Genomic DNA, 9,664 nt, shown 5'->3' on the forward strand with positions numbered 1-9,664 from the left:
ACCCTACCCCCCACAGCCAGAAAAAACTCCAAACAAAAACAACAGAAAACAAACAAAAGAAGAGACACAGACTTGTAATCCTGGTGCCGAGGGTGGGAGTGGGGGGTGGAGGAGCAGACACAGGGGCTCCCAAGGTCTCACTGGCAGGCCAGCATAGCCTAATTGGCAAATTCCAGGTAGAAGAGATCCTGACTCAAAAGACAAGGTGGACTGCTCCTAAGGATTGCCGCCTGTACACATGTGCCTTTGCACAGACACACATACACAAACACACCATGAAGAGAAGATCTAGAGAAGTTGGAAGATGATAGGAGGGTGGCTGGACAGTTGTGCACAGTGACAGCTCTCTATTAGGGAGCTCTCCCCCACCACTGAACCTGGGGAGAAGGAAGACCATGTGACAAGGTTGCCAGGCATTGGGAGGGGCATGTGTGAGGATGGAGGTGAGGCAAGGCTGCCATAGTTGCTGGCCTAGGGAATTAGGAATGAAGACACAGGATGCTCACGCCCTGGACAGGAGGAAGCAAGGCTAGGATGCCACATAGGGCAGGCTTCAGGCTGGGGGTGGCTGGAGTAGCCCAACTTTCATCCTTCTCGGGAGTCTTTTGGGGTACAGTATGGCCTACAGACCCCCCTTGACACTGGGCAAGGCCTAATAGTCTGTGTTCTGTAAGCCTCAGCATCCAGGTGCCTGCTCATCAGAGTTAAAGAAGTGTGAAAGAGGAAGAGTGAGGGGAACTGGAGAAATGGCTCAGTCAAGAACACTTGCTTCTCTTCCAGAGGACACAAGTTTGGTTCCTAGCATCCATGTTGGTTGACGCCTATAGGTTCAGCTCCAGGGCCTCTGGCCTCCATGGGCATCTGTACATATATGCACATGCCCCACCCCACTTTAGAGAAAGAATGAAGAGAGTAGGGAAGGGGGGCCTAGGGACTTAGTCCAGGCCTTCAGTCTGTGACTGTAGCACCTAGCCTGGGAGTGGGAGCTGGGTCTGAATCACAGGAGGATATGAGAGGGAGTGGCTGGACCTGGGGACACCATGTCTGTCATCAGCTAGTGTCCCTTGCAGGCACAGGGAAGTAAGGATTGCATTGCCTATGAGGTTGGATTCGCCTTTCCTGCGGAGCCTCTGTGGACTCCCGTAAGACTGCTCTGTTCTGCAAAGGACAAACATAAGCAGCCAGGTGAGACCAGTGCTGGCAACCTGTCCTACAGTGAGGGAGACACAGAAGGTATAGCTCAGCTCAGCCTGGCACATGTGTACCTGGCTCTCCAGTCAACCTGTTTTCTTCTCTGATCTTTTGGTATCTTCTGCTTAGAGCCAATTCTCCCCTTCCTGTCTCTATGGCCACTGCTGCAGAGTCGGGCTATACCCATTTGCGCCTTTGTTCTTGTCAGCAGCACACTAGAGGGCTGCATCAGCCTGAGCAGTTCATGTGGAATTCGGGTTTAACCCTTACCTAATGCATGGGTGGATGTCTACTATTACCTTTTACAACACACTAGTGGGGAGCCAGAGAGATGCCTCAGCATGTAAAGGCACCTACTGCCAAGCCTGTTGATCTGAGTTCAGTAGCACATGTGCGTGCGCGCGCGCACACATACACACACACACACACACACACACACACACACTATAATAACCACACTGGAGGTGGTAGTAATGGACTGCAGCATAGAAGAACCAAACCGCCCCATATACTTGCTAGTTTTTATTGTATCACACAATATAATTACTCCAATCAAAACATCTTAATTATAACACAATAACAGCATCAAAGCAGAGAACAGAGGGTTTGCTTGAGGAATTGGCAGAAGACTCTTCTTTGCCTAGAGTGACTTTGAATTACATCACAAGACACAAATGCCCAGTGGGCGTGGTCTCAGGACTGCTCTAGATCTTCTGAAGAGGTGGCCAAGGGGAGGCCAGGCAGGCTGTCTAGGGCACCGGCCTCTGGATAGGAAGAATATCAGTCAGTTAGTGTGAGGGAAAAATCACATCGTAGTCCCCAGGAGAGGGGCGACTTCTCACTGTGGGGTACAGCATCTGTGTGTCTAAGCTCTGAAGGACTGTCCACTCTTCAAAGAGGCCAGGCCAATGGAGGTGTGAAACTGGTGTCCAAGAACACCTTCCCATGTTACAAGATCAAAAACGGAGGGACAGAAACTCCTGACACAGCTGAGGCAGGTGCTCTCTGCAGGGACAATAATGCAGAGATTTCCAGAAAGCCTTAGAAGCTTTCTAGGGGCCTGGGGGACCTGGCCTTGAAGGCTCTAATTAACCATCAGTTCTCCCACACTCTCCCTGCCCTGTTGGTTGCCTTTAGTTTAAAGACTTCATTTTATTTGTGGCGTGTGTGTGTTCTTGAATCCAGAAGATGGTGTTGGATCTTCTGGAGCTGGGGTTGTGAGCCACCTGACATAGGTACTGGAAACTGAATTCTGGTCCTTTGGAAGAACAGCCACTGTTCTCAAGTACTAGGCCATCTCTCCAGTGTCACACACACACATACACACACACACGCTGTTGGTTTTAATCTCCTGCCCTTTAGCTCTTCTTGGAGGGGCAGAAAATTGAGGAACAGCTCCCAGAGCCGACCTGCCACTCACTGTGTTAACAGAACATGGCATTTGTGGCCTCATAGAACCTGGCTTGAGGCATATCATGCCCTTAAAAGTAGTATGCCAAAAACAGGGGCCAGGAAAGTGACCTGTGCCCAAAGCTTCACTCTCTTCCCAGTAGTGACATCAGCCTGGTGACACTCAGCCCCAGCACAGGACATTTGCGTGCGACATGCCTCAGTCCTAACGTAGGGCACACTAGGGTGATGGATACTTCCCTGTGGCATTCCAGGGAATCCCATTTCACTTTTTTCCCTGCCAGTGCTGGGAACACCCATAGCCCAAGATGCCATTTTTAGATGGAAAACACTCCCATACCTTTAAGGTGCAAGAAACTCAGAAACTCCATTATGGTGCGTACAACGTTGCTCTCAGGCAGGGGGCTGTCAATGCTTCCTAGATAGTGGAAAAGAACAGTGTTCCCAGCTTGTTTCCTCACTACCCTATCACTCCTCAGAAGCCAGGGAGGCTGGCTGAGAGCATGAGGGCAGCTGAGCCATCCAGGGCCTCTCTAGAGAAGCAGAGGGTCCTGGCCAGCTCTCCAAGAGGCCTCTGTGGCCAGCTCCCTCATACCTGCTCCCAGGTCCTGGCAATTGAGAGATGTACGAGGCTGCAGGCTCCCAGGTCCTGCCTGGCTAGGCCAGCCTTAAGCAGAGGGGTGGTAGGGGTGACCATCATACCCCAGCATGCACCCAGGAGTCCCAGGGATGATAGGATGTACATCTGAGGACTTGGGCCTTACCCGGTCTCTCTTCCTCCACTTCCAGTTGTAGCTCCCTCTTGCCTGTGAGACCATGCTTGTCACTAAATGATCTGTGGTTGTCAATGGCATCTGTTTGCAGACCAGGGAGGGAGGACCTGCTGTCACTGTGGCTTGTCCCATTTTCACCTCAGGGGAAGACCCATACACACAGCTGGACTGCCATTATAAAGCCAATGTGTGGAAGCCCCAGAAGAGGAAGCAGTGCCTCCAAGGGGACCCTGCCCTGGGTCCCAGGCAGGTCTTGTCAACCCTATACCTATGTTTCTCAAATGATGACCACACAGCACCTGCAGCACGAACGAACACCCTCACACAGCATCTGCAGCACAAGCGCGAGGCTTCGTGCAGACTCTGGGGCTGGGAAGCATGAGCCCCTCTTACAGCCCCCTCCACACTGGTGGGCTGGGGGTGGGGTGGGTGAATGGATGTATATTTTACATCTATCCACGTGTCGGGACAGTGAGTGAGTACTTAAGATGGACAGGCATCTCAGATCCAGCTGTGCATGTAAATTTGAAAGCAACTAACTAGGCAGCTCACAGGAGGGAGCTGATGCCTTCCAGCCCAGTCCCCTCCTTTGGGATAGTTCACATCCGAAGGCATTAATGCAAGTCACAGACATCCAGGACCCCTAGGAGGGGCCAGAGCAGGTGGGGGAGGGGACAGCACCAGACATCTCTGTCTGCAAATGCCTTTTCTCTCTGGCTGCCTCTCACTGCAGACCTGTCCTCACCCCCTGATGATTCGACAGTCCTAGGCAAAATCCCCACCTCTGGTCAAGATGTAACAAAACATTCACACTACACAGGAGCAGCATTGGGATGCAGATGGACCCGCCAGCCACAGGTCTTTGGTGAACTGCCCTACCCCACTGTGTGTGGCTGGGAGCTGGCAAAGTCCTCAGAGTCTAACCCTCCCCAGCCCTGAATGCAGAGAAAGTATTAGTGACATAGGTCAAAGTGGGACCCGTGCCACAGGAACAAGACTAGTGTTAATGTAAGATGCTGGGGTGACAGTGGCACTGGGACTAGGGGAGCAGCTTTAAGCAAGAAAGAAACCAGTTCAGGTGGGTCTCAAGGTGGGGTGTCTGGCTACCTTCAGTTTGTCAGTTGGTCAGAGGACAGCTTCAGGATACCATGAAGTGGAGGAGGGTGTTTAGGGGAGACCCAGGGACTCAGAGGGCCCAAATAGAACTCCAAGGAGACCTGGCTCTCCCAGAAAAATTGAACAAAGCCCCATGGAGGGGCAAGGTAGGCAAGTCAATAGAAACTTCTAGAAGGAACAGGTGTTGAAGTTAAAGGTGTAGAGCAGAGATGGGAGGTTCCTGGGGAGCTCAGGAGGTGTTGGGGTGCTGAGTCAGGCAGGGCAGCTTTTGGAGGTGAAGAGAAAGGAGCAGGCTGGAGCAGGCTTTCAGAGGCTCTGCCTAGATGCAGCAGGGAGGAGACCCCAGGAATGAGTTCATCTGCTGAGTAAGAGTGGAGGCCTGCAGGGGTCAGGCCTGTCAGGGAGTGGGAAAGTGTTGCCAGCCCCTCCCCCTACCTCCCAGCCTCCTCCCCTACCATACAGCAGGTGTTTTAAGGCAGCAGCGGTTAGGCTAATGGAAACCCACAGTCCCCACAGCCACATGGGAATGCCCTGTTTCTTTTCATCTGAGAGTAAATGGGTTATGAGAACAGTGCCTGGCTCCCAAAGTCACATCAGGACCCACAAGGAAGCCTCAGCAAGCCAGCCCTGAATCACTTACGTGGGCCCAGAAGGTAGCCAGCACTGTTGAGGGTCCAGCCTCTCTTCTCCTTTACCTAAAATAGGATGACACAGCAGTTAGACATCCTAGGTCCCTGGGCTGAGGAGCAGAGTAGCCTGCACCTGGCTCCCCAGCATAGCACAGAGCAGATACCTGGGCGTCCTGGCTGCCTGGCATCTGACCTGAACACACCACTATGTGCACTAGTTCGGGTCTCACTAATGTTCAAGCCAGACATGGCTCACTCAGCTGGTGAAAATGCCCAGGATGGTCTTCTTCAGGGCCACCTCAGGGCTGAGGCTGTGCCTCCAGCACTCCCAGTCTCCTTGGGAGGTTAGTAGAGGTTAGTCTAGTTACAAGCATTGGCCAACAAATGAGAGCCTTTTCCTTGATGTTCTGTTGAGATAGCACCTTGTATAGCCCAGGCTGGCCTAAAATTCGATATGTTGGGGACAGCAGCCTTGAACTTTTAGTCCTCTTGACTCCACCTCCCTCCTGAGCACTGAGATTAGAAACCTGGGCCGGCTGGGCAGTGATGGCACACACCGTTCTTTAATCCCAGCACTTCAGAGGCAGAGGCAGGCAGATCACTGTGAGTTCGAGGCCAGCCTGGTCTACAGAGTGAGTCCAGGACAGTCAAGGCTACATAGAGAAACCCTATCTCAAAAAAACACAAAAACAAAAACAAAAACAACAGAAACCTGGGCTCTACACCTGGCCATGAATGGAACCACTTTGAGCCTGTGTCCAGCTGGTCCTCTACTCCTCTCCTGAGACCCTCCCCACCCTCCAGCAGCTGCAGGGACAGGGCTCTACCCCAACCTCTGTCATGGGGAGAAATGAACCATCCTTTGCTCCAAGCTGATCCTCATGTTTTATATACTGGTCCCTAGCACTCACTGGCATCCCGAACACCAGAGTAGCTGACAGGGTGGCATCCAACAGGAGCCAGGCTAGCAGGAGAAACGCTGCTTCTGGCCATCTGGAAGGAGAAAAGTGGATGAGCTGAGCGAGAGCACACACACACAGAGTGGGGGCCACGTGGACTGTGGACTGCGAAGGCATGGGGTAGGAGTGGCAGGTGATGGGGACAGAGCTGTGAGAGGGGCAGGGACGGGAGACCAGGACTCTGGCCTGGCAAGCCTGGGTGGGGCCCGGTTACCTTGAGGAGCAGTGGGAACCGGGCGTGGCTGGTCCGTGAGGGTCGGGGTGTCTCTTGGTCCGGGCGTGGCGTGGAGTGCGGGCAGGCGAGTAGCTCACAGCATAGCGCAGCGGCGTGGAGAAGCGCACGAGGATCCCTCGACGTGTCCGCGCCAGGAGACTCGCTGCTGCCGCTATTTATGCCCGGTGGGAGCTGCCGCGTCACCCGCACAGCGCCGCCCTCCTCCCCCCCTAGAGTCCCAAGGGCCGCTGTAACCGGAACCTCTCGCGCTTCCAGGGAGCAGGAGAGGACCACCCACAGTCCCAGACAGTGACCCAGGCCAACCCTGCATCACAGAGCCACTCTCCACTGACCCCCACCCCACCCCCGTCCCTGCTCACACAAGAGCGAGTCCGAACACCTCCATCTTGAAGCCAGCGGGTCTTTTTTCCCTTCCCAGGGCTGGGGCTGGAAGGGACCACCTCACAGCCCAAGTTAGGCCAGTCACAGACATCTCCTGAGAAACCAGATTTCAGGGTCTTGCTTGGTGCCTGGATGTGATTGCCGCTTCCCCACCCTGGGCCCAGCAACCTCCACTCCTGTTTTGCTGAGAGGGAGAAGGAGAGGGCAGCCATTCAGGGCAGAGTAGAGGGTGGCTGGCCGCTGTGCACCTTTTCTCCAGCACACCAGCCATCAGTTCTTGGAGCCCCGTCTCCTGAGTGGGCTCTGCTGTAGCTGTACTTAAAAGTCCTGCAGAGCCAGAGTGGAGCCCCAGGCCAGATTCTTGTCAGGGGGCACACGAAGGGGCAGAGCTGTCAGAACCTCCAGAGTTTAGCCACCTGTGCAGGGGCAGCACAGAGGTATAGCCACACACTCTGCAATCACACCTTAGGACAGACACAGAAATAGCAACTCGGGACTCTCAAAGTGTGTTGAGGTATTTCAACCAGGCGCAGCCCTATGATGAATGTCTCAGCCTTTGAGACCCATTAGGGGCACAGCTGTCTGTCTCCTAGCTCAGAAATGGACCCCACCGACATTGTCTGCCAGGTCCCCAGAAGGCTGTGTGCATAAGAAAAGAGAGCTCTGCTCTTGGCTTAGCACAGATCCTTTGCAGAGCGATCACATGAAATAGGGTCACTCAGAATAACCTCAATGTCCTGGTGAGCACTGGCCTGACCCTGTGCAGAGGAGCTCCTCTCTCCCCTAAAACCCTCCTGGGGCCCTGGGGTGGGCAGACTGCAAGGCAAATTGATACACATTAATCCCACATTCCGAGTGTCTCCACACTACACTTAGGAAGCTGTGGAGATTTGGGCTGCCCCTGAGGGATCCACTGACCCACGTGGTCAGGAAGGCTGCAGAATGCTGGAAGTAAGTCTCTGGGTCAGCATGCCTGGGCATGTGTGTCATGGCGCATACGTGAATGTCAAGGAACAATTTTGTCACATTACTTCTCACCTTTCATATTTACGTGGTTCTGGGAATTTGAACTAGTGCCTTTTCCCACTAAGCCATCTTGCTGGCCCTCCTTTTAACAGAATGAGTCTTTGCCCTTTTTCTTGCAAATGTTCAAAACTAATAGATGGACAACACCACATCCTTTTGCCCACGTCTCCCAATGTCACCAGGGAAATCCAACTTCAGGCAGGCTAAGGGCTGAACACCTCACCTCAGGCCCTACTAGAGTCTCAGCAAGGGGACAGGGATGTGCCTCTCACATTGACCAATGGCTGAGATCTCTGCCAGCTGACCAGAAGGCACAGCCCCAGCATGTCCCCTGCTCAGAAGCAGCCATGGTATAGGGCTGAGCAGAACAAGCGAGTGTCTGCCCAAAGTCAATGAGAACACCTGGAAAGACGAAGCCAGACACCATGACAAGGGCCTGCAGCTCAGCTGCTCCTGCTAAAGGCAAGATGCTGTCCTGAGCCTAGAACTTCAAGGCCAGCCTAGGCCATGTGGCCAGACAGCATCTCAATAAATAAAACAAGAGGAGCCAAGTATGGGGTGGTGGTGGCGCACGCCTTTAATCCCAGCACTCGGGAGGCAGAGGCAGGCAGATCTCTGTGGGTTTGAGGCCAGCCTGGTCTACAAACTGAGTGAATCCAGGACAGTCAAGGCTTCACAGAGAAACTCTGTCTTGAAAGAAGAGGAAGAGGAGGAGGAGCCAAGACCACTGGCTGGCCATTGCTCCCATGTGTCTTATAGGGAAATCAGACACAGCTTTTGGCAAATACTTGAGTGTTTTGAGTTCATTTAAGGAGGCTGCAGCAAGCTGGATGTGCTGGTATGCTCTGTAACCCCAGCACTGGAAAGGCCAAGCAACAGGAGCTTTAAGGTCATACTCTCACATACACAGAGAGCTCAAGGCCAGCGTTGGGTAAATGAGACCCAGTTAAAAAAAGGGGAGGGGGGACTATGTGGAAGACTTGGGCCAGACTCCAAGCTCACCCTTCAGTGCCATTCCCTCCAGGGTATTTCCACAACTTGGGGTGACTCCTCACTTTAGTTGGGTGAGGGGATTTCTGACCAACTCTTAGAGGGTGGCTGTCACCTGCTGGGGAAACACTGGGAGGTGGGAGGCAGACGAAGAAGGGGGCTGTGACCTCCCACGTCACAGACGGACTCAATCCTACAAATGAGGACGGTGCAGGATAACCCGCCTTTGCTTCCTGGTACATGCTGTGCTGGAACCCAGAGCCCGATTCTAATGGGCTCCTCACTCAGCAATGACCCAATGGACTCATTGTCAACTTGTCATCTTCAAGGCAGCCCAGCGTGTGGCTAGCAAAGTGGGTCACCATTAGGGTAATGGACATGAAACACAAAGCATCATTTTCCTACCTGTAAGTCCAGGCTTCCTCAGAAGCTCTGCTTACCACTGCTGCCAAGAAAAAAATATCCAAATCTGAACGCCAACGAGAGCTGGGGCCTCAAGGACAGTGTCCTACATGGAAGTGTGTCTCAACAGTACAGCTGTGGCCCTGAAGTCACCTGCCCCGTGGCTATTCCAGTCTGGTGCAGAGCAAACTATACAGCCATTCTCCAAATACCTGCTTGGTTATCACGAGGTCTGTGGCTTCAAGGGAGCCAGACCCAACAGGCAGGCAGATCAGTCTGGGGGAAGAGCCAGGGCTCTGCACTTTCCAAGTGAAGGGCAGCTTGTGAATAGGCCTCTTTTCTGTTTTTTCTTCTTCTTCCTGCCTGAGATGTGAATATGGGGACTGGAGGGGGGCAACCATCTCGGAGCCCAAGGTGATGGCTGTGAATGACAGCCAGACTGAAGGAGCTGTGGTTGTGTGTACCTAAAACTGGGTCCTGTGCTGCAGACCTCTAGGCTTGTTTCAGGACATAGAGAAAGTCCACTTTTTGCTCAAGCCCATCTTATTTGGA

The 9,664-nt window shown here is 53.3% G+C and overlaps 1 protein-coding gene across 1 annotated transcript; it reads right to left on the reverse strand.

Annotated features, from left to right (window-relative positions):
• Window positions 1–1,603: 1,603 nt before the first annotated feature.
• Window positions 1,604–6,121, reverse strand: Gal (galanin and GMAP prepropeptide). The gene is made up of 5 exons (XM_051147044.1): window positions 6,031–6,121; window positions 5,131–5,185; window positions 3,366–3,455; window positions 2,942–3,019; window positions 1,604–1,955 (listed from the first exon to the last, which is right to left on the reverse strand). The coding sequence occupies exons 1-5, from the start codon at window positions 6,034–6,036 to the stop codon at window positions 1,885–1,887; spliced, it is 300 nt and encodes a 99-aa protein (XP_051003001.1). The 5' UTR covers window positions 6,037–6,121; the 3' UTR covers window positions 1,604–1,884.
• Window positions 6,122–9,664: the final 3,543 nt, after the last annotated feature.

This window comes from Acomys russatus, chromosome 5, assembly GCF_903995435.1.
Source record: "Acomys russatus chromosome 5, mAcoRus1.1, whole genome shotgun sequence".
Lineage (NCBI taxonomy): Eukaryota > Metazoa > Chordata > Mammalia > Rodentia > Muridae > Acomys > Acomys russatus.